Below are 25323 nucleotides of genomic sequence, written 5' to 3'. Positions count from 1 at the left end.
GTTTAATGTCTGCACTCAAAAATAAAAATACATTCAAGCTAAAATCTGACTTTCCACATGTTGTTGCTCTCTCCAGGGACAAGAACTGATTAATAGATTGTTTGACAAATGGCAAAAATGATGGAGGGATGTGTGACAGCCTGCTGTTAATTCAAAGCAGCCATCGCAAAAGGTGGAAAACGTGCAAGCTAGCCAAGTGACTGACTGCTGGGCTGATTCAGCTGATTTTGATTTGACACTTGTTTGTCAGAACAGGTGCAGCCTAAAACTGGCTAATGTCCACGTTTTTATGCTTTAAAATATTCCACCAAACCAGCAGATACATAATATGAACAAACTCGCTGTGGGCTGTTAAACTCTTTATGGGCAGTATTCACTCTCAATTTCACATTTAATTGAGTGAAATCAAGCGTGGCATTCCTGTCTCAGTGAAACCTGAGTTACTGTGAGGTCGACCTCAGTTTCTCACCTGTGTGTTGAGGGTGAGTTGGCCCGTCTGGCGCGACCCGCCTGTCTGTGTCTCTAGCTGCTCTTTTCTGGCAAACTTTGCCACCGATAATGGTCGCACTGTCCTGCACTGAGGTGTGGGGAGGCAGGTCGCAACCCCAATCAACACCGCAGGCCCCGAGCCAGACAAGACATTACATCGATACACACTGCGCTGCTGACACACACACAAGCAGTTACAGGTTCTGGCACACATTCATACTCACACATATATGTAGTCACAAAAGACACCGAACGTGAACACATGCACACAGGCACGTGTATAGCTTCACAACGGAGGTGTGTATTCTGGTTGTGACCCCGAACACACACACACCTTGGTGTGGCGGAGGCACAAGCAGTCAGTTTCCATCCGAATGCTCATAGACAACCAGCCAGTGTTGGAGCTGGGGAATGATCTACCTATCAAATACACTCTGCTGACCTTCAACTCCGCCTGCCTGCTCCCTTCAGCACATGGCATGCATGTAAATCAAGCATGACTGCAGGCTATATACAGATGCAGGCTGAATAAAGAGGAGGCTGGTATGGACGTGACTGACTGAGATTATTAAAAGGGTGTAAAGCCAGTAAATCAACTGGAATGCTTATCTTGCTTCTGGGGATCTTACCTGTGAGAAGCACCTGCGGTACTCCTTCTCCGGCCCAGAGCATCTGTACACCTGAGGAGCTCCTCTTCCTCCATGCCTGCCTGATTCGACTCCCAGGTGTGGGATGTCGGGGTGCTGCAGCGGGTAGGCGTTGCCGGCTGGTGGGACCTGGGGGCTGAAGCCCGGGTGGAGGTCCCTGTCTCTGTGCAGGGGGCTGGAGCGGTGAAGAGAAGTGGAAAAAGGTGAAGCAGCGGCAGGGGAGTTTGGGCGGGAGAGAGGAGGGACGGGAGGAGGCGGCGCGGTGACGGAGTGCCAGTCAAACCGGTGGCGGCTGGACGGGAGGGATGGCGATGAGTAGCGTGAGAAGGGGCGAGAGGATGGGACTCTTGCTCTCCCATGCTCTGTATTGGTTTGTGAGGGTCTGTCACCATGGCGGCGTGGGACACCAGTAGTGGTGGTCGTTGTGGGTGACTCCTCAGCAGCAGGTGCGTCAGTGCTCTGCTCCACCTCGCTTCTCCCTGCCTTCCTATCTTCTCCATCACTTCCCGCCTCTTCTTCCTCTCTCCTGGCGGCGTCTTCGCTGGCGGCTAGCCCAGCGGCTGGGGTTGCAGCGTCAGTGCCGTTGGCAGTGTGGCGAGCCTGCCGGTTGGGGCGATGCAGAGGCAGAGAGAACGGGACCCTGCCGTACCCAAACTGACCTGGACGAATGCTGGAAGACCTGCGAGTCAAAGAGAAAGAAAGGAAGGAAGAAGAAAGAGGGAGTGTTTTGAGAGAACGATTTACAGATGGACAGAAAGAGCCAGAGGCAGTGACAGAGATAAAGAAAACAGAAAGACGGGATGAATTTTAGATGCAGCTCGTGTTCAACATAGAACCAACATGGAGCCAGCAGGCTGTGCTGAGAGGGCAGAGTGATGCAGCACCAGCTCGCATGACAAAAACCAGAGGTAATGATGCAATAACAGCAGATAGCAGAGGCACAGCTGGGCACGACTCCAGTTCCCAATACTCAAAACATCATTACAAACTCTCTCTAATGCCTAAACAATGTCAGCACTTTAAATAATGGTACCTGGTTGACTCCTAAGTATCTTCAAATGGATCCCTGAAGAATCAGCATTTTATCTCGGTGACGTCTTTGTTGATGAGTCACAGCAGTCGGCGGTTCCTTTTTACTGTGTGCTCTGTGATGAGGTACAAATCTTTTCGCTGCCTGGCGGCTTTTGCTGCTCATCCTAACAATTGACTTCTTCTATTTATTCTAAACAAGCCACCGTTGCTACTGCCAGCGAGGCAGAACACTCACTTCCTGGAAACGACGGGGTCAGGGCGCTTAGCAAAGCTACGTGCTTTGCTTCCATTAACTGGAAATTTATTGAGTCAGTGTTTCTGTATTATCCACTGAGTTTTGACATTTAAAAATTTATCCGTGAGAATATAATGACAATTTTTTTTTTTTAGAGCATGACTGATACCTTTTACCAATAGCTTTGCGGTACGACCATCTGATGACGATATATTGGCTGACAAGGTTGGGAACTTGTAAAATTAATCAATCAAGAATTATACTGAGTGGGACATTTGACAGCTAAAAAAATAGCATGTCTGTCCTGTCTGATAGACAAACTGTATAATACCTGAGATTAAAACTTCAGTCTTGACCTCCAAAGCAGCACGTCACAAAAACAATCGCACAAACAAGGTCCACTCAGGGGCCTGGAGCTTTCCATCAAACCACACCTTTCTAATTATCCAGTCCCACTCACCTCCTTGCAGCCAAACCTTCCCGACTGGGGGAGACCGACCTTCTGCTCCCGCCTCCTCCAGCCCTCGCTGCTCCTGGGTTGGTCGGTCTCCTAATGATCCGTGCTGGCTGGTTGTAGCCATGTGAAGGAGTGTGGTAAGGGGATCGGTAAACAGACACATGTTCTTGATTGGTTGGGGAGAATTCTGGTTGGTAAAAAGGAGGGGACGGATTGGCCTGTCCTGGTACAGGAGCTCCTCCTCCCCCGGCGTTAGTATTCCGATACAGCGACAATCCTGGGTTGTGATTGGCGGGGATGGAAGGGGAGTGATAAGGTGTGTGTTGCCCAGGGTAACGAGGAGGGTAGTAGGGGCGCACAGGTGAGATGACAGGACCTCCAATGCCTCCGGGCAAATAACCTGCCCAGTTAGGTGGAGAGTGGGAGAGGGGAGGAGTTTGGGGAGGTGGAGGAGGTAAACACTTCCTGCTCCTCTGTGAGACGCCCACACCACAGGACTGAGAGCATTCAGACCACTCCCCCCAGACAGACCACACCCCCTCCACAGGCTCTGCCTCAAACACCTGTCTGGACCGTCGGCGTGCCACCTGGCATACACACACACACACACACACACACACACACACACACACACACACACAGGGAGAGATACATCTATTACAACTTATTCATCATTTTAATCCAGAGGTTCCAACCACTGACCTGCTAACCAGTCCAGTATGATTCAGCCAAGAACACTGAATATGTAACATGTCTTGTTTTGTCCAAAACTAAAACTGTTTATTAGCAAATAAGACTGAGAAAACCCGAAAATATTCACATTTGACAAACTGGAACCAGTGAATTTTTGCAATTTTGTCGTAAGAATGCTATCAATCAACACAATCAACATTCCAGCTGTGATAATTGTATGAGTTATTGTAGGCTGTCTTTGTGGCATTTAGCAGGAATCTGTCTGTGCTGCACTTTGTTCTCATCACTTCCTGTCTTTTCATGACAGCAATATGCTGATTTTTAACAAAAGGTCATCTGTTCATGAGGTATCTGTACCATCATCGCCACTTTCCAGCGTTCAGCAGTACAAGACATCTGTGTGAGGCCCCTACTTGTATCTCTGTGCCTTTACCTAATTTTTTAAATAAAACTAGTAACAAGAGTAAAATAAAGCTTTCTTAAAAAAGGTCCACTGCACTAAAAAAAAGGCCCTGATATAATCCAGCAGCTGTGTCTCCTTTCACTCCAGAGAAAAAGTTCTTGATTTTGTGTTGCATTTTCTGTAAATTTGATTAAATTATTGAGTCAATTTAAAAAGTCAGACTAGTTAAATAGGTACTTTAAAACAGTGTTCAAATGCAGCACAACTGATTGTAAACCTAACTCTGCGGTTAAAAGAAAAAAAAAAGAAAAAACTGCACGCAATGGCAAAAAAGTTGCCATTGCAAAATCAAAAATCTCTGGAAGGACTCATGTCTTCACAGTAACTGAGCTCACTGATGAGCTGCAGTCTCGTGAGTTTCCTTCCTCTGAGGCCAAAGTATAAATCCTGAACCTTTCATAGTTCACTCAGGCTTAGAGGAGACTCGGTCACCTGCCAGCAGCTTATGAGCCGAGGGCTAAATTCATTGGAGTTGTCCCATTCTTGGTGTTTCTACACTTGGTGTTTCTCTACTGATCTGGCTGTGTAAGTGTGTTTGTATACAGTTTATATAAATATGTGTGAGTTAATGCATGTGGGTGCCAGGCCAGGCTTCGGTGGCTTCGTCTGTGGCTGTATATAAATGTTTCTCCTCTCATTTCATAACCGAAGCACTGGCCTGGTTGGCAGAGCAGCAAACATGAGAGCTGAACAAAAGTTTCCATTCAGAAAGAACCAAAACATAAATCTGTGCTCCACTTCACCTCTCTCTCTCTTTGAATGTGTAAATGTGCGAGTACACAGGCAAAAATGCGAGTCAACAGACTGCACAAACTGTTTGCAGCGAGAAAGGACAGGTGCAAGCGGCATACTTGTGTGTGTGCCTCTGTGCATGTGCCTCTGTGTTCTGATACTGTATGATCCAGATCAAAAGAGTTCATGTCTCTGTCTGAGGTAAAATGGCGGTAGGGTGGGAGAAAAGGAAAAAGAAAGGGGTGAGAGAGATGAGGGGGTGGGTTGAGGCTGACAGGCCTAATGACTGTGAGTGTGTGTGTGTCTGGAGGGGAGGTGTGGTCTGTGGTGATGAATGACATCAAAAACACAGCTGCCACATAACTGGGACCATTAATGAGCTCCGTGCAGTGACCGTGCAGCAGCCACCACTGACCTCTGGAGCTACTGGTTAAACTCCTGCGACACTGTACCACCAGGCCTGAACCAGACACGGGTGTAGCTGTGGAATCTGCCTCCTGGTCTGGTATTACTGCGGGCCCTCTCCAGCTGTGGGCCCCTCTAAAGGATACATTCACCTTTTTTTCTTTTTCAATGTTTCTTGAGAGAGCATTATTATTCTTCCTCTCCATAGAGTTACAAGTTCCCATCCTGAACTGCAGGAGACGCAGGGCAAAATACACAGTTCTTCTACTTTTTAATTTTAGTGTTAAGAACTTCACTGTCACAGAGACGCTTTTTGGCAATTATGTAAAGAAGATGAGGATGAACAAAAATGCTAAAGTAAGAGAAAGACTGTTGTCTTGATACATTTACGTCAATAATACTGGATATACAGTATGTACATGTGGCAGAGAACAGCAGTCAGACACAAACTGCACACAGATTTTACAGAATTTAACTGAAGGGTTAACTGGATTAATTCATATTTTGAGGAACCTCGTCTTTCTTAACCTGCAGTAACTCTTTTGGCCACTTGGGGGCTGCGGAAACAGATGTTATCACCCTTTTAAGTTTGTAAGGTGAGCTTATTAGCAAACAGTCATTTATTAATACATCAAGCAGTTACCAAACAGCATGTGTTTCTGGCCACCTGATGGATGTGAGTCAAATGTTCCGCCTCTTTTAGCTCTGTTTTTGGTCTCTGCCACCCTCTGAGGGCTCAATGCTCCTGCATGTTCATCACCAGCGAGATGCTAACTGTGTCTGTCTGCAATCTGGTGCTGTGCACTTGGAAACTTGTGTAATGACAATAAATGATTCCTGATCCTGATACTGAGCATGTTTTTAGAGGTTCTTGTCTGAAACCAGCTGCCCGCTGCAGTCGAGCACGTGGCTATGAGAGCAGTGAGAGTGAATCAAAACAGCAAAGTTAGGAGATCAATAGAGGTTTTCATTACTAAGATACAAAAAAAAAATCAATTATCCATGTTAGCCACTTTAAACCAAATAAACCATTTAAAAACAAATGGATTATCTGAAAAATGCATCGACATTAAGATGAAAACAGGGCTGTTTTTGTTGGGTTATTCATAACTGATCATGCACTCTATAGTTCAACCGAAGCTGAAAGGAGGCATCAGCAGTCAGTTAGTGCCGTCAAAAAACGCAGTGTTTTTAGAAAGAAAGTTCCCTCTGTGTGTTTTCTTAGACTGTGTTTCTCACACAGTATGGACAGGAAGAACGTTTGCAGCATCCAACAACCCCTGTCACAGCACAGCATCATCACATCGCCTCAGGACTGGTTTACGACACACACACTGTGAAAAAATGTGAATCTATACTTTAACTGTCACCACTTTTCATTCCTCTATAGTGGTGCTGCTGCCTGTGAATCTCACTTATAGTGAGCTGATGACTCACCTTCCTCTGGCCAGCCTTGGTCACGGAGGTCGTGACCACCACAAATCCCCACAGCACATAAAGCCTGGAGGGATGGAGAACAGAGGGTGAAAGAGGTGACAGATCTACAGCATTTTAAACACTGGCAGGTTGAATAAGGTCTTTTGTAAAGAACATAATTGTTCCATGACCTAAATGTCAAACTGCTATATGCTGTGCAAGCTCACAGAGACTTTCATTATTCTCTGCCCAATGCTCATCGAATTTCTTTAACCTTTTCCCGAACGTTCATTTAGTTTAAAAACAGTGTCAGATGTGCTGAGTGAACACCCTATCATATGTTCCAGTGACCTAACTGTACTTTAGTAATCCATGATGCCACTTTCTTTCCCACTACAGGTGGCATGAGGAACGGGGGGGGGGGGGGGGGTTCTTTTTCCCTTCAGGGTTCACAGCCAAACATCTCAATCAATGTGGGGAAGCCTGGGAGGCACTAACAAACTAATGGGTTTAAACAGCGAGTGTGTTTTCCCTCCGCATGCCTCTCTCTGGGACTACACACACCCTGAGGATGTGGGTTTCACACACACACACACACACACACACACACACACTCGCAGGCGCAATCAGTCACAACATCCAAAATCATCCTGTACAGTGAGATACTTTTTATTTGAGGTCTGCTGCTCAAACGACGTGGTTTATGGTGTGGGATGGTGTTGAATGTCTCCTTTAATTTTGGGTTCCTGTCCTTAAATTTGACATGAAACTACTTTGGGAGCTATGAGCCACTGCAGCAGAGCGCGCAGTGCATCTGAAAAAGTAATTATATCTAATATTGAAGTCTTTGAAGTTTATTTTTCCCCTTAAAGGTAAAAAGTCTCAGCTACATTTACTTGTTTCAAAGAAAATCGGAATTTCTTTAAATCAGCTGTTTTGTCTATTCTCGTGGTTTGACACAACAATTCCCATAAAACTGCCGAGACAAGTGCATTGGAAACAAGTGGAGCACCATCCGCTCATCTGCCAAGAATATGGCCTGAAAATGATACTAAACGATTTGTTAAGACGGACATTTCAGCGCTCGCCACCAGAACCAAACCATCACCGCAATCACCAGTCCGCAGGCCACATGTAGTCAGGGTAATTGGTCCCTTCTTCCCAGTGTGGTGCACCGCCGTGGTCTCTGGAAGCTTCCCCACACCAGACTACATAACTACCCCGAAAAACACAGACAAAGGTCCCGCACAGTCCCACACAACAGAGCCGCTGAGGCCGAAGTAACGACCCCCTACCCGGGTCCACGTTTCCCTGGCCGCTACAGTGGCACATTGTAGAATAAACTCCGCGGGGACCGGGGAAGGGAGAGAGAGACATGCAGCAGGGAGGAAAACTCACAAAAATCCGCCCTGAGGAGAAAGAGAAGAACTCTAACCTAAACCCAGATGCCTTCGGGTAAATTCCTATCATGTATCCTGCACGGCGCCCAGTGCGCAACGAGAAGGCGACGTGCGTAAAAGCCAAAACTTCGCCACAAAACAAAACTTTTTCAAAGTCTCTTCCGCGGTGAACATAAACACACCATGCCCGCTCAGGGAGGGATGCACCCCCCTCATGTGTTGCTGTGTACAAGCGGACTGAGAGAGGCAGCAGGTTGCAGCTGTCCAAGTCAAAGTTTTACCTGAATAGCAAAGTGAGCCGCATGCTCCTCCGAGAGTCTCCCGCAACCGTCCTCACTCCGCTGCTAATCACCGCTATTGATTATCAGTCCAGTCTAGTGATTGGTTAGTGGTCCGTTCCGGTCCGTGCAGTCCTGAAAGAAATGTGATGAAGCCTTGCGACGGCTTCTTCAGCTCCCTCTCTCTCTCCCTCTCTCTCTCTGTCCCCTTCCTCCCGTCACAGTCACTCCCCGTGATTTTTGAAGAGTGGGAAGGGTTCCGTTTTTTTTCTCTCTTTCAGTCCGTTCACTCGACAACTTTTTTGGGGGGTCCTTATTATAAACTGGTGTGACGCCTGGCAGCCCGGGGGCCGGGCAGGGAGCGGGGGGCAGGAGACACAAAATGGACAGATTACACAACTCTCTCTTTCACACGCATAAACCATACACTCACAGTGCCTCTCTCTCTCTCTCTCTCTCTCTCACACACACACACACACACACACACACACACACACCGCTATGGCCCCTGACTAAGCTATAATAACTCTCGGAGCCGCTTTCTTAGTTGCACAATCCAACATAAGAATGCTCCATTGTACTGGGTCACACTGATCAGTAGTAATGATCTACTCATTGTCGGAAACATCCCTGAGCTGGCAGCATCTGCAGCAGGGACACTTTGCTGGGGAAACACAAAGCTGTACACGTCTACTATTGTGCCAACACAAACACTAAATTGTCCTATAACAAAGTAGAAAATTAGTCCTTTTTTTATTTTGCATGGATGAAATATGGCTGTTGCGCTTACTGGCAGCTGGCTGCTTTGCAAAGGATATTTTCGATTGATATAAACATAGCCATGTTTTCTCATAACTGTTAAATCACAGTTAAGCACTTGAAAACAGACATGCTCCACCAATGTGGAGCTCAGATAAGTACACCCAAGAGACATGCTGCTGCTGAGCAGGAATGATGACTCTGTGTGGATGTGTATACATGCATACAGTGTGTGTCTTTCTGTGTGTGTGTGTGTGGGCTGTGAACTCCTCTTGGTTGCGGTCTGAAGCAGATGTGAAAACTGCCTGATTCCAACTTGTTTACACAATATTTATTTGGTCGCAATCCACCGAACTTCCCAGTCAGACAGGATGGTTTTCTGAAGCAGCCCACAGGAGACAGTGGGAGGTAAAGAGTGACACAGAGGTGGAGGGGGAAAACGAGACGATCTCCATGGGATAACAAGCTTTACTCAGCTTTTGAGGAGGCTGATATGTTGTGTATGTACTGGAAAGACTTCTGGTGGAATGTTAAGTAAGGTTTTACCCAAGTCTGAAGAAAAACTGTTTGAAAATATACTGCCAAAACCAAAATTAAGGGCATATAAGTCTCGCACAAAGTCGTACAAATAAGAACTGGTCTTCATCCTCATATGTATTGAGGTTGGCAGATGCTTGTTGGAGCTGGGTGTGTTGAGAGACGTGAGAAGTGTGTCCCAGTTTCTTCTGTATTGTACATTAAACTACAATGATTTCAGAGTGTTAGTTTTCAATGAAATGGCCTGACAAAACCGGGGAAAACTGGAATCTTTAACGTTTGTCTCAAAAGCAGGGAAAGTAAAGCAAAATTGATTAATTTACTCCTGATTTTGATTCCTGTATTAGGTTATAATCAAAATAAGTACTGAATGAATTTTGTTGTAATTATGAAGGCCTAAAAATCAGATTTGAAAAAACGAGTCAATTCTTTGTTTTTGGGCTCTTTGTGGCATCATATTTGCTCCATTCTGGATCTGGTTTATGTTAAATAATCGTTCCTTTTAAGCCCGTGAGGCTTGGGCACGGCTTTGTGCATGACAAATACCAAAAGGCATGATCTTCATCATGAAAATCAGAGAGAGGAGAGGGCTGAGGAGAGAAAGGCAAGAGAGCATGAACAAAGAGGGAACACACAGAAAGCATGGGAGTGAAAGACTGCGATGAAATATGGACGGATGAGGGAAAATGAGACAGCTACACCAACGTGATACTAAAAACATAGTTTACTACGGATCCTCTGGGCCCAGCTCATCAGCATAACAGCACCTCCCGAGTTCTTGTCCAAGGACACGTCTGATCCTTCTTAACTCTCCTTATTAACATTTCCCGCCCTGCTGCCTCTGAGAAGAGAGGCGAGATCGTGGAAATGTGAGAGAGGCCGATGAAGTGGAAGGGAGGGTGGGTACGGAGTGAGTTATGGTCTAATGCATATTAACACGCCCAGGGCTTGAGATGTCCCAGAGCCGCGCCGCTGCTTTTCTTGGACGGGCATCCCACAACATGGACGCGGCGATGGTGACGGAGATTAGCGACTTCAAAGCCCGCTGAGGGACTTAAACCACATTACAGAGCCGGCTCAAGATTTGATCTGTCAAAATAAAAAAGTTAATGTTAAAGGCGCACCGAGAATGATGAGGGTGGATTCCAGAGGTCAGTGCACACATATAGACACATATGCAGTAGTTCAGGGGGTGTGTGCGCTTTGTGTGTGATTAGTGAAATGGATATCTCTGTACTTCTAAGCAGCATGTCTATCAGTAACTACAATTAGCCAGAGGTCATTGCCATGGCCACCAGTGGCCCGTGACCACTTATAGCCCTCTGCTCCACTTCTCCCTCCCCCCGTCTCTCTATCCGTCTCTTTCTTCTCCCTCTATCTCACTTTCTCTGGATCCCCAAGAAGCAATAACTTGCGCGTTGGCCTGCCGACATGCACCACCAACCACACAACCCCAATAAGCAAAATGTCTATATCAACTAGTTACCACAACACATAGATGTGGTATGTTTGTGTGTGTGTGTGTGTGTGTGTCCGGGAAGGTCCGTATATAGCAGCTGATCTGTTATTTGTCTCGGCTGGCTGATCTGAGTAATGGCACTGCAGATCAAAGAAGCAGGGCCCTGTGGGAGTGATATATCACTCAAAAAACTTCTTGCATGTACACACACACTCCAGAAAAAACACACACACACACCCCAGCCTCGGGCCCAGACACAGCAGGCCTGCAACCCAGTTACTGTTAAAGTTAATGAGGCCTCCAGGCTTCGTCAGACCAGCAGAAGGTCTGGGCTTGGCGTTGGACCTCTACAGGCCGCCTCCCATGAAGACAGCAGCGAGACAGGGTGACTTCAAAAGGTCAAACAGAGGGGACTAGTATGAAGACCTGTCTGATGGTTATCATTAACTACTTTCAGGCCAGAGGCTCCAGTAATCCCTGTTCATGTAACACTGCTCCAGTAATGATAACAGAACAGCTCAGTTCAGACAGAGTGGGGGCTGAAACATGCTCCAACAAAGTTGTATGTAATCGTCTGTGTGTGGGAGGGAGGAGAAGGAGTTGCCATCTATGTGTGGTGATCAGTTCATCTGTCGGTCGGTTCACCACTTTGGCCCAGACTGAAATATATTAACAACTCTTAACAATATTTTGGTGATCCTCCACCTACAGCAGGTTGACAGTTTTGGTCTCAAGTGAAATATCTTGACTGTTTTCGGTATTGCTGGGGTTCCCACAGGAACCTTATGACTTGGGTACTACCTTGAATTTTGCTATACGAACAGATCTAAGTTTTCACTTATCAAGTAAAATATCTCAACATCTAATTCATGGATTGGAACAAATTTTGCTACAGACATTCACGGTTTGCAGAGGATGAAGCCTAATAACTTTGGTTATGCCCCTGACTTTTCATCTACTGCCATATGAAGTCAAAACATGATTTGTCCAGAGCACTGGATGCATTTGAAGCATTTGGTTGGACTCTTGAGGCTGAAACATGCTTCTCTGGGCTGCAGGCACGTGCGCATGAACACAGTTCGCTCAGAGATATTTGCATATTTCTGCTTCCATTTTTTCCTCCAACATGAATTGGATTAACCAATGAGCTTGATGCACCGGTCTGCAACACATTGTTGGGATTTGGCAGGAGTGTGCGCTCCTCTATGAGCCTCTTCGACCTAGTTGTATAGTTACCCATAACGCCCTTCTCTCCAGAGACATTTACATGCATCTTTGCAAAAGCTTAACTCCACCTTTAGTCTTGTGGGGAAACTACAGCTTACACCGGAGTTGGTGCCTACACCTACACATATCTGTGGTCCAGTGCATCAGACATATTGACTGTCTGGTTTCCCAACGGGACGGGAGTAGCATCAACATGGAAGCAAAACAAAGAACCAAAATGTGAAAGCACAAAGACAGATTATTTTTAAATTGAGGTTGACAGGGTTTTCCATTTATCGAGTGTTTTTTTTTATTTTGTTTCTGCATAGTACAGAATAATATAGTAAAGGTTTTGTTGATGCGGCAGCCAGCTGCAGCACATAGGAACATTACATGGAACTTTGTTGGCGCACGTCTTCGTGACTGTCGTCACACGTTGCCTGTACATGTTTGAAAACTTACAGATAGCAAAGTACTACCAGGCTCATGGCAGTAGCATGTAATTCAACATAGAGCACATGAAGATGATTTAATTTGGACAGTGTGGAATCAAAAACTAGCTTCACACTGAGACAGAGAAAGCCATGGATTGACCTCTGTGAGCCTCTAACTCAGCTGAGAAGAGGAGGAGAGCCGGCGGTACAGACATCCTGAGAAGCCTCGAGCAGAGAAGCGAGGGAGACTGACAGACGGGGGCACAAAGGGGTGAAAAGAAAGGCAGCGGCAGAAAGGGGATGAAAGGGAATGTGAGAGAAAGAGGTAATGGCAGATTAGACGGGAACTGAGCAAGTGCAAAGCAGAGTGAAAGAGAAAGAACGGAGGAAGGGGGAGTGATTTGTCTGGCTCAGATGGAGTCAATATTTGCCCCATTCCACCGATCCTGTGCCAGGGTCCGGATCAAAGCGGGGCATGTGTATTCTGAAAAGGCCACAGAGAGCCAGTGGGGGAAAACGGCTGACATCTTTACCCACTGGTGTGGAGGTGAGAGAGCCACGAGAGAGATTGTTCCTCACTACAAGCATTTCCATCTGAAGTTAACGTCTGTGAAGTTAACTGATGGACCTTGATCATTATGAAGGAAAATAAAAAGAAGGGGAAAACTGAGGGTCCGAAACTGGGAAAAGAGGGCGATAAGGGGATCGATGGATGGAGCACTCTAATGAGGAGTTACAGTAGTCACTGGCGAGACAAGGACATGAGGGGGAACGAGAGAGGTCGGCTCAGTTGGACCCCTAATTGGCTGACGAAGCTGCTGAAATAACCTTGTTCCAATTATTCACACAAAGAGCAATTGTTACCCATTCGGGGAAACCACTGGGCCACATATGTACACATAACAACAACAAACAACAGGATTTATGTCTGTGTGAACGGGCTTGTAAGGTATGGCTTGGCACAGCGCAGCCATGCTTGGCACAAGAGACATATGGACCAAAAGAGATAGAGCGGAACGACGCAGCTGAGTAATAAGGCTTCGGTATGTTTACGGTCGATTGGTTGTAGACTAGTGTGTGTTGTATCACAGCCTGCGTTTCAGTTAACTGCTGCTGTCGATGAATTCCTGGCCCGTTCACTCATGGAGATCTTGGTCAGTGATGACAGATCTGACATTACAAACATGAAGCTGCTGGTGGTGCTAAATGAGAGGTCTGTAGGTTTCATTCCACTCGTGCATGTACCAAATTTCATGGCAATTGTGGAGACATTTCACTTAAAAACACCCACGTGGTGGTGCGTGAGGAAAGGTCAGGGGTTCAACAAAGTCAGTAGGGTACATCGCCTGGGGACCATGAATGTCTGTATAAAACTTCATGGCAGCCAGGTTGGTGAGATATTTCAGTTTGGACCAAAGTGGTGGAAAAAACTCCCTCCAGAGCCAGAGCATATGAACTGTTTTCACAAGCTGAATGACACTTCTTATGATGAGCAGACTGAACTTAATGTGTAAAATCAGTGGAGTGCCCCTTTAAAATCTTAGAGTGCCTTTATTCTACCTTTTTATTCATTAGTTAGAAACAATAACAAACTTAAAGTTCAAGCTGATTGCTCCTCACCATCTATTTGCCTCTGCAAATAAGAATCCTTGCCAGATCCACTGCAGCAGACTCAGGGCAGAAATTCATCATGAGCCCCAACCAACTGTGGTGTGAAGGGGCCCGAATCACTGCACAACAGAGATGCAAGGCTGGACAATAATGCAGGACTCTGAGAGAGGCCCCTATCAGTTCAGTTGATACTGTGCCTGAATAGTGCATATTCCCACACAAATTTGCATTTAATCAAATTACTGAATAACAAATGAAATAAGGTGAATCTGGGGAGTACAGGGCCCCTGGGTATTTGAGGCCCCAGGGCAGCGGACTGCCTTGGTTGAATTGTAATCCCACCGCAGTAAAAACATTTCTCCCTAAATATTATCTGGGGTCTGAAAACCAAGTGGAACTGTGCTCTTTATTAGAAAGTCTGGAAGAGTAAGAAATGAAAAAACAAATCAATATCTCAAAGAAGTTACTTCATAATGAAGAAGAAAAAAAGTTTGGGGAAATCAGATCAGATGTTTTTGAACATCTTAATTAATGAGCTTTAGGGGTGCTGGTAGATGGATTGTTTACTTTTGAACTGTTTATCTTTATGCTAAGCTAAGCTAACTGCCTGCTGGCTGTAGGCTTATATTTAATGGACAGATATGAGAGTGGTATTGATCCTCTCGTCTAAATCTCAGCAAGAAAGCATATTAACCAGAATGTTGGGCCATTCCTTTAATTTACAAGGCCATCAGATTTAGTTACATTCCCTTTAAAAGACGTCTGTAATCCAAACATAATATGTCTGAATGGGATACAGCTTCATTTCTAATATTAGAAGATGCCAGATGCATGCAAGCACTCTGTTGTGACATATTCTCTACTCACAAAAACACATGCATGTACAAACAAGCCAAGTCGGTTAAGCTGGTGTTCTGCAAAACAGTTATGCAATTACAAATAAACTCTCTGCCACACATATGAAAGTTCAAAGATATTAAGAAGAAATAATACATCAATCATACACAGAAAGAGTTATGAAATAGCTGGGTTTAATGATAAACCCCTGCCCAGAGCCGCATCTACGTCAAGGATGCCCCTCCCTCAGCCTTTAGTGTGAACTGCTGCTCTGTCTCTCTCTCCCTCAGCCAGGTTTAAGTTACACTAGCCGCCAAAGCAGGAATCCTGAAAACAACCTGAGGTCAGAGTCTGAGGTCAGCCTCTCCTCCCCTTACTCCCCAAGGCTGCACCAGACTCTGCACAGCACTCAGAGATGAGGACGCTGATTCAACATTCAGCGGGTATAAAATGTGTAGAGTGGATCAATTAGGGCTGAATTTCTGAACACACCCTCTGGTGCAAAACAGCCGCACACTGTAGCTTCAGCAGTGTTGTAAAAGAAGCAATTATTTGATCCACTGATGAACAAAAATCCACTTGAATCAACTTTCTGCAATAAATGCTATCGCTCATGATGGCCAGGCCTGCAACTTTCCAGTAAACATCACAGCATTTTTATTTTCACATCCAAAACATCACACAGTCAATCAACTCTTGCTGCTATCGGCTGTCAGTTTTAAATGGGGAAGCATTCAGAGTCCCATCCTCAGGTTTTCTCTCAGATTGTTCCTCACTGGCCCATGATTTCTTGGGTCTGCCCTGGTTCCTTTTGCGTCCTGCAAAGCAGCAGCATGGGATATCAGAGCAGGGGCGTCTTCCTCACGGGTTGGCACAAAGTCATGCAAGCAAATTCAAAACTGATGCCTGCCTCCCGAGTGTTCCTCTCTTCACTCCTTCTCATGAAAAAAAAACCTTTTTACAGCGAGTTGCTGCGTGAGGAGAGCGGCAACCCTAAATATTTGTAAATTTACAGTGGGGTTTGGTTTATCTTCCTTCCGTACCAAACAGGCCCGAGGGTCAACATGACCTCCGAACTTTCCTTCAACCCATAAACTCCTCCCTCCTGAGAGCGATTCCACAGGTTGGCTAGAACAATAAACCGAATGCCTCTTTCAAACAGAGGCTCTTGATTGTAGAAAGCTTCTCCCTCTGGCCTCTGTCTGCTCCCTCTTCTCTCTAGGTATCCCACTCTGATGAGAGCAGGATAGGAAATCAGGTCAGCAGTGTGTTGAGCATAGCAGACATACTTGGGAGCAGACTGAGGCCAGGCAGAGACTGTACACTACTGTGCTGAGTTATGAGTTATCTGTGTGTCTTTGTCAGTGTGACTTCCCCGGCCTGGCGCGGTCGCCAGCTCAGCGTGAGCGTGCGCATGCGGGAGCATCCATTACTTTTAAATTCATCTAAAGCCAAATGCAAACGCACATCTAAATCAAAGGTGCAAACTGCACACCGGCGGATTAAAAGTGGAGACGGTCTGACGGCTTGAGGGAGCAGCCAGATCAAATAAGGAGCAACATACCCAAAAAACTCTTTGTATAAACTGAGAGCTGAGGCTGAGCTGAGCAGAGTTACTGGACCCAGAAGAGCGAGGGGAAAGGAAAGGAGAGACGGAGAGGGAGTTGGCGAGGGGGAATAAGAGCCGAGCCTGTTGGGCCAGGCAGCGCGGGTGGGCTGAGGTTTCTGGGGTCGGAGTAGACCTCTTCCTGACAACTTAATTCCGCTGTTTTACATTTAAAAGAAAGATTTTCTTTTGTTTGATTGTTGCTCAGCACTGTAAACAAGCAAACAAGTCCCCACCCAGCTGCATAGAACTGTGTTAAGCCTTTTTATGCGCTTGTTAGCGCTGCACTGCTGTCATATATTTGCATGAAAAACATTTTCCCTCAACACACCTGTTGGAAGGAGTAAACAGTCCAAATGAGCCAGTGATATTCCCTCAGGTGGTAATTTACAAGCCCCAGTCCAAACATTACCGACTCATACACACAAAGGGGCATGCACAGATGAGCTGGAAACATGCAGCCCGAATACTGGACAGAATGAACCATTAGTGCAAGCATGTTAAAGGGTCCAAATGAATGAGTGTGTGTGTGTGTGTGTGTGTTGAGGAAAGGTCAGTGGTGGGTCTTGCTGGGTCCCTGTCACTGTTTGGCTCTGAGCCCCACAGACCTCCTGTTATTGTTTTCAGTGGCTTCACTTTCTAAGGCTGCCTTGGCAGTGATTGGATTTCTCTCTCTGCTCACACACTCTCTTTCTTTCTTGCCCCTACTCTAAAACACACACACACACACACACACACACAAACATAAAACACACGAACACAGGGCAAACACACACACACACAGGGGTTATTTATAACCGGGTGGAAGGGAGAGGCAGCCCGGCCTCACAGGGCCTATTTTGGGAGGTTGAGCCTTCAATCAGTCAGGCTGACAGTTTCTCACTGATGCCAGGAGAACAATAGAGAGCGGCCTGTTTATCTTCCTCTGCCTGTTCGGCTTGGCCTTTCTGCCTGGGTCACCGTCACCCTGCCTCCCCACAGGAAAACTGGACCTCCAGGACAACGGTGACCTCAAAATCTGTCACTTTATAACAGCCGCTGGGCTCCAAAAAAGCTGTTTTATTAAAAAGTACATACTCTTGCCCATTTTTCTCTATTTTCTGTCATTTTACAGGTAAAAAAGATAAATTGAAAAGTTATCATAAGCTGAAGCCCTAACTGACTGGGAGCAAACTACCAACTTCCATTGAACTCGGATTTAAAAGTTGCTAAATCCAAACTGACTGCAACACTCAAGATGACCCTCATCACTCACAGTAAGAAGATGAGTGAGAAAATGGTTTCATGGCCTTTGACTTCTAATAGATGGACAGTTCTTTACAGTTTTCCCATGAGAACTCGCCTCTTATATTTCTCTGCTCTAGATATCCATCATTGCCTCCCTGAATGAATCCTCTTTATTGTCTCCCTACATGCTGTTTACTGCCCCTATGGCAGCTTTTTTTTTTGTAAACCCCTTTAGGTAAAAATAATTTCCTCTGAACTCTGTGCGACTCTACCAGCTAAATGAAGGATTGCTTTGTGTGTGTGCACAAAGAGAAGATAGCGGGCGTAGAGGGTGGAAGCAGTGGGGAAGCAAGGCGGGAGAAGGGGGCCTGATATTGTTATCTATTAAGCAAAGATTTCAGTGTTTACTGGAGCTAATGGTCTGTGTCATCACTACGCAACTACTGTGCAATGCTGGCCGGTGGCTGTGCTGTCTGGGCCGTATTTTATCTTCTCATTTTGCACAAAGGCAACAGCAGAGTGAAAGCACAGGCTTGCAGAAAGGAGTACCATAAATACTAATATGGTATGGAATAAATCAGTAAGAGAGAAGGACAGGTGTAGTCTTTAGGGGCCAATTCACCCAAATTCCAAAAACATATTTTCTTTCTTACCCCTTGTGGTATCTAGCCAAGCAGATATGTTTGGTTTGTCCAGCATGTGCTTGTGTTACGAACAGCAGTAACGTTTCTTTACAAAACCAGTCTCTGGAATTTCCACATACCTCAGTGTGAACAGTTTTTATAGGGACTATTTCTTTTCCACCTGTTCGCAGCGAGGTTTGTGGGTTATAAAGAGGGACACTTTTTATGGACAGAATGCTTCTGGTTGGTCTGGTAATGTTGGTCTGTCCTAAACATTGATCCAGAGTGAACGATCTCAATAACTATTGGATGGTTGCTATTGAATTTGGTGCAAACGGCCCTGCTACCCAGAGGATGAATCTTACAGACTTTTTCCTCTCGTGTCCACAGGTTAAAGGTTTTAGTTCAATGTGAGATATCTGAACAGTTACTGGATGGATTACCATCCCATCTGGTACAAACATGCAGGTCCTCCTCAGGACGAATCGTAACAACTGTGGCCTCTTTGGCTTCCTCTGACTTTTCATCTAGTCTGTCTAACACTTTGGTTAACGACCAAATACCTGCAAAACCAATGAAACTCCCGTCAACCACAGCTGTACTTTGTGTTTAGCGATAATTTGTCAATATTATTTTGCTAACACGCTAAACTAAGATGGTGAAAATGGTAAATATACCTCCCAAATATTAGCATGCCATTGGCATCAAAGCCCTGCTGTCCTAAACAGTCTCACTAGCATGGCTGTAGACTTGATTTGTCATTTTTCAACACTGTGACCACCACAAACAAAATCTCAGATGTTTATTTCAAAACCTCGGACATAAAGCCAAAAATATCTGCATGCCAAAATATGCTTCAACATTTATTTTCATTTGGGTGATCAGACATTTTAAAGTCATACTGATGAGACTCCGGTCCTCTGTGATTCCCCCACTTTGCACAATGAATTACAGTCTGTCAAGAAACAGAGGAGGGTTTAGTGGCATTTCCTCAAGACACAGGCTCCATTCTTAAGAGGATTAATATGCACTATTACATCTCTGGGTTTAGCACATGGCTGCCATTGACTTCGTGTTAGTCAAATCTGAGCTTGACCCTTTTTCAATCAGAGGTGACCCATGTCTGGCTTACAGCGGAGGCCTCAACATGAACGTGCCTCACCTTTCCCCTCTGGCCCACTAAATTATCTCCGGAGGAACTAAACACACAATCCAGTCCACCTGTTTCACAACCAGCGCAGCTGAAGCAGCCCCAGTTTATTCTCTCTGAGCCGACACCTCCCTCGCCCTCTGTGTCACTGTTGTGACTGATGTCTTTTCCATCCTGCTGCCCCCTCTCAATTAAAAAGGGAAAACTTCCAATCCTTTTGGCCTTTACCTTGACTTGGCTGTTTCCACTAAATACACATGAAAACACACAGCCCTGACACTGCTGCTCCTTCTCCTATTTTAGTCAAATCCCCCTCCGTATCCTCCCTTTCTTCCAGTCTTTTAAAGGTAAGCCTGCTTTTCCTATTCTGATATCATGACACAGGCTTACATAATCGGGAGGATCGCATATTTAACGGCTTTTAGCAAACAAACTGCAACTGTAGCTGAGTAATGCTGATATTAGACTGATAGTGATCTTAAAATAGCCTTAAATCTCTTCTGTGTACTTTTTAGGACTCTGATTAATCAGCAAATTCCATTAACGGACAAGTAAGGAACAGTCTTTTATACACTTTTATTACAAATTTTAGCAGCCACATCTTCAGACAAAGCCAAAGTGTAACAGCTTGAACATGTAAAACACACATTAATTACATCAGTGACTTATTATTTCCAATAACTTTTTCATCAAAACTCGTCGAGGTTGCTCCTGCTGTCTCGTAGCTGTGTGAGAGATGTCAGCACCTCCTCTGTCGGCCTCCTCCCCAGCTGTTTACCTCCTCTGCTCCTCACACTCACTGTTCCACTCTCACTCTCCTTATCCCCCACAACTGGACAAACACACAATCATAAAATGATAAAGTCATAATCAGCTATGGGCAAATCAATAGCAATGAATAGGGAGTTTGAGTTTGTGCTTTAGTTTTAACAATCAGGCTTCAGTATGATAAGTAGCCACAGTTTTCATTCTATTATTCATCTTTACCAAATATGTAGTTGTACTGGGCCAGCTGAGCAGCGCGAATCTTCTTGTTTAAGGTTGCTCCCTGGTCATCATTCAAATCAGCCATGAAGCCAGCTTCACGGAACAGCCCGACCACCTTAACAGAGGAGAGGAGACTTCTTTTAAGATTCTATCTGTACTGAGTGTCTCACATCACCGAGCTAATTAATAATGACAGGAAGAAAAAAAGGCAGGAAGAAAGTACACTCACAGACTGACCTGTTTGCTGTACGACTCACTGTTGCCCCCTACAGGAATCACAATGACCTGCGCTGGGGACAACCACAGTGGCCTGGGTGAGGTAGAAAGAGAGGTGGTTGGTTGTTGTATATTGTATCACAGCAGCCTAATAAAATGCACCCGACTCCATGTGATTATTAAGGTCTTCTCACCATTTCCCTCCAAAGTTTTCAGCCAGTATAGCGATCATTCTCTCCAGTGATCCCAGCACCGCTCTGTGGATCATCACCGGCCTGTGGGACTGTCCGTCTCCACTGACAAACAAAGACAAGCGTCACCAACAGAGTGAGGGTTGGGTGATATGACGATTTGGCCACAACATTACTAGTGCAGCAGCCATCCTTTAAATCTGTGGTTCCAAACCTCTTTCCTCAAGGGACACTGTTTCTATCATTGAGTAAACTGACAATCCCTAACTAAGCGACACATTTCATGGATATTTCATATTAAAGTCAATGCATAACAATAACAGTACAGAACAGCTGACAAGCTGTACAACTGACACCAATATCTTATGCAAAACAAGTAGTTTGGATTCATTTTGAGCAGATTATTTTCTGTGAATATTGCATCAGAGCTGAGTTTCCCTGATATTTTTATACAAATCTGTCTATACTATGTATTATTAAATATTTAAAAATTATATATACTGAATGGACTCTTTATTTGACAAATTCAGTGTTTTCTCTTCCTGATGCTTGGCCATTGTTATAATAGCTCCTTTGTTGTTTTAACTGCGTACTTCTGTCCTGCAGGACCAGGCTGATATGATTAGACCATGGTAGAATGTTGGAAATGAACGGGCAGGACTGTTTCATCAATGTGATTAAGTACCTTGATCTGTGTTCTGATGGATTAACAAAAAACATTCCTGGTTGGTTGTTTAATACATAAATTGCTTCTTAATTGTTTTTCCAGAAAATGTACTCAATCACAACAAATTTCAATGTTGCAATATAAAACTACATATAAATACAAATGGGGGATTTATTGTTATTACTCACTCTTCAACAGAAAGGTCAAAAACTTATTTGATATAAGGACTCAATAAGGAAAGTAGGGCAGACTAATAAGAAACTGGGAACATTCTAGCCTGAACTGGCCCGGTCTGAACTAATAAATTCAATAACGGACTAACCTTTCCTGATCAAATTTGGTCCCAAATTAAGACTTCAGCCATTTTAACTTGTGCAATTACGGGACATTATACAACCCTGATTCCAAAAAAAGTTGGTATGCTGTTTAAAACATAAATAAAAACAAAATGCAATCATCTGCAAGCAAACTGTGTTTACTGACAAGGGTCTTAGGAAGTTTCCAAACAGGTGTTTTTGGAGCGTTCCACTACTTTCCCAGTCTTTTGTTGCTCCTGTCCCAACTTGTTTGAAACATGTTGCTGCATCACATTCAGAATAAGCAAAGCAAAAATCAATTAAGCTGATGAGGTAAAACATTAAACATATTGTCTTGACACTGTACTGTTTCCAATTGAGTATATGTCAAAAAGGATGATCAAATGATCACATTCTGTTTCATTTGTTTCACACAGCGTCCCAACTGTTTTTGAAATTAGTCTTGTGCACAGCAAGTATGTGGGTTTATCAAACAGACAAGAATATGCTAAAAAGTGCCAATGTGCAGATTTAAATCACAACAGATGCAGGAATGTTTCAAAGTCCGAGAGCCAAAAGCAGAAATTTATGACTCACCCGACATACTGAAGGTCAAATCTGATGGGCAGCTGGAAGTCCAACTGGATTGTGGCACACTGGTGTTGTCTGCCAATGGCATCTTTGATCTGGATGTCAATCTATGATGAAACATGTAGGAGTGTTTGCATTACACTTCACTTCATTTATTCCAGCCAAGATCCACAAAATCAGAGCTCTCTCTGACACACAGTGGCTGCTGGGGACAAAACTGCATTTTTGTGGACAGGAATGATTACAAATGGGTTTCCAAGTGAAGCAGATCTAGCTAATTGTGGCTAACACACCCTCGCTTCATGCCTGTGAGGAATGTTTGATTCAATGAGCGTGTTGGTGTGTATCTAACCCCACCCTGACTTGACCTACCTCCACACTCTGTGCCTCCACATGAGATCCATCATGTAAGGCCTGCCTGAAGCTGGCTTCCACTTGATGTTTACTGACTTCTTGCACGCGTAAATGTCAAACATGAAATCGCCTCAAAGCAAACCAAGGTCATTCTCAAGTTAAGCCAAATTCATAAAACACAAGTAGCTATAAATTTCCAATGATCAAGCCATCACATTTCTGTTTTTATTGGGATTTCTGTGGTCTGTCTGTGCTCACTGTGACCTGTATCATTTAGTGCTACACCAATAAACTGATGCCAGAAGAATCCATTAGATAAGATAGAAAATTAGAATTGAAATCATTAAATCTACACATCATTTCTAACAGCTTAGCAACTTGGCATGTGTGCTTTCTTCTCAAGAGAAGAGGACTGATACCATCCTCATGTCTGTCCATTAAACATAAAGCTGCAGCCAGCAGTCAGTTAGCTTAGCTTAGCATGAAGACTTGAAAAAGCTAGGCTGGCTCTGTCGACCAAATCCACCTACCAGCACCTCTAAACCTTACTACTTCGCATGTTATATTCTGTTAGCTGAGGTTTGTCGTCTCTATCAAATTGCCAAGCTACCAACAGAGACTTCAGGAAGTCACTGTGCTCGGGCAAGAAACAGTCTGGCACATAACTCCCTCATCTTTTTATCCAATCCTCTGCCAGAAAGTGAGTGAGTGTACTTCCCAAACTATCGACTGATTCTTTAAAAGATGTTTTTCAGCATAAATAACAACACTGAAAGTGAATACATGTAGTGGACCCACCATGTTTTGACTGCTGTTAATAGATACCACGAGAAACAAGATTAACACTTGTGCGTGCAAATCATTTTCCTTCACTGCATGTTGCCCTTCCCACTGACCTTTGGTCCGTAGAAGGCTCCGTCTCCTGGGTTCAACTCCCACCGTTCACCAAACTGCTGCAGACTCCTCTCCAACTGCTGCTCACGCAAACACACACACCATACAGTGCAGTAAGTAAGGAGACGTAGCAGATAATGTAAGTACATTAATGGACATTATGGTCATCATGGCGGTCTTTCTGCGTATGTGTGTAAGTGTGTGTCGGAGCTGTGGGAGCTGGGAACCATAATGTTCAATTACACTCAATTGAATCAGCTTAAATTGCCGTGGTGCCCATTTAAAAGCCGTCCAGTGGGATTCAGAGATGTACATCTAGCCAGCAGCCTGACACGGAGCAGATCTCTTTTGGAAAGTACCACTAATATAACTGACTGGTTAAGTGGATATCATTACACTGTGTCAATCTGTTTAAAGAAGATCGTTTCTTTATAGCTGTGATTAACTGGGTCCAGGCTCGCAGTGCATTTGAGCAGCTGGGCCTGTCCGCGATTTTGGCATACCACACAATGATAAGGTGTGTGTGAACGTGTGTGTTTATGTTTACCTGCTCAGCATTATCCCACTGCTCAGGCTCCCCTAGGTATGGCGTAGGACGTGTAGACAGGAGGCAGTGGAAAGAAAAGCCAAACACTTGATACACATGCCTCACAAAGTCCAAACATGCCACAATCTCGTCTTCCAGCTGTGAAGACAGAATGAAAAAAGCTGCTGATAACGGCGACAAGAGGACATAATAATGTAAATAATGAGACTAAGAGAGGAGAGTTTAAATTCCAACCAGGGTGGGAAAGGAAAAATAAAACTGCCAATGCATTTACTGTGAAGCTTGGAGACCTCCAGAGATTGAATTAGTATTTCACCAGCTAACAGAGTCATGCTTATCATGTGACAAAAATCTCTGAATTAACAGGACACCAACAGAAGGTCTGGAGAAGTGCAATCAGTTTCGTGGGAAGGTTCCAGCCCACTATGAAGGGGATCTGGATTACACAGATGGTCCAGGCCCAGAGACACACATATGGAGGTTGAACAGGACAAAATACTTCATTCATCCAGGCTGAGGCCTCCTGGAATGTCTCAGGAGTTATTTGTACAGCCTGACTAATTACTGTAATATGGTCCCACGTGTGTCCCATTCACAGCTTGTACCACACTTGCAGCACCTTGAGAAGAATGCAGTGATCTGCAGCAAAAACGAGTACCTGCTCAGGTGTGCAGAAGATGTGAGCATCATCCTGGCAGAACCTTCGAACACGAGTGAGTCCACCCAGCGCTCCGGAGAGCTCATTACGATGCAGCGCCCCGAAGTCGGCCCATCGCAGAGGAAGTTCCCTCCACGAGCGGACGCGCTGCTCATACATGAGACTAAGCACAAGCGAGGAGAGTGAGGCGCTGCTTAGGCTCTATGAAGACATTAGCAGGTAGGGG

The 25323-nt window shown here is 44.9% G+C and overlaps 2 protein-coding genes across 3 annotated transcripts in view; both read right to left on the bottom strand.

The window, feature by feature from the left end:
- Positions 1-8473, bottom strand: part of adamtsl4 (ADAMTS-like 4) — a 35077-nt gene extending 26604 nt beyond the window's left edge. Inside the window, exons 1-4 of the mRNA XM_041943126.1 lie at positions 8251-8473; positions 6591-6654; positions 2864-3447; positions 1119-1815 (exon numbers count right to left, since the gene is read on the bottom strand). Of these exons, the coding sequence (XP_041799060.1) occupies positions 1119-1815; positions 2864-3447; positions 6591-6654; positions 8251-8273 (1368 nt within the window). The 5' untranslated portion in view covers positions 8274-8473. The remainder of the gene's footprint in view (positions 1-1118; positions 1816-2863; positions 3448-6590; positions 6655-8250) is intronic.
- An 11780-nt stretch (positions 8474-20253) lies between these two features.
- The window catches only part of tars2 (threonyl-tRNA synthetase 2, mitochondrial), a 30190-nt gene continuing 25120 nt past the window's right edge, over positions 20254-25323 (bottom strand). Inside the window, exons 11-18 of one of the 2 annotated variants that reach the window (XM_041941555.1) lie at positions 25098-25260; positions 24440-24577; positions 23895-23972; positions 22651-22751; positions 21094-21195; positions 20921-20993; positions 20684-20798; positions 20254-20528 (exon numbers count right to left, since the gene is read on the bottom strand). In XM_041941555.1, the coding sequence (XP_041797489.1) occupies positions 20386-20528; positions 20684-20798; positions 20921-20993; positions 21094-21195; positions 22651-22751; positions 23895-23972; positions 24440-24577; positions 25098-25260 (913 nt within the window). In that variant the 3' untranslated portion in view covers positions 20254-20385. Of the gene's footprint in view, positions 20529-20683; positions 20799-20912; positions 20994-21093; positions 21196-22650; positions 22752-23894; positions 23973-24439; positions 24578-25097; positions 25261-25323 lie in introns of both variants that reach the window. The other variant, XM_041941556.1, reaches the window with a different exon arrangement.

The sequence above is a fragment of the Chelmon rostratus genome, chromosome 8 (genome assembly GCF_017976325.1).
Source record: "Chelmon rostratus isolate fCheRos1 chromosome 8, fCheRos1.pri, whole genome shotgun sequence".
Taxonomy (NCBI): Eukaryota; Metazoa; Chordata; class Actinopteri; order Chaetodontiformes; family Chaetodontidae; genus Chelmon; species Chelmon rostratus.
Note: the sequence above shows the minus strand (reverse complement) of the source record. Positions and strands in the feature narration are given on the sequence as shown.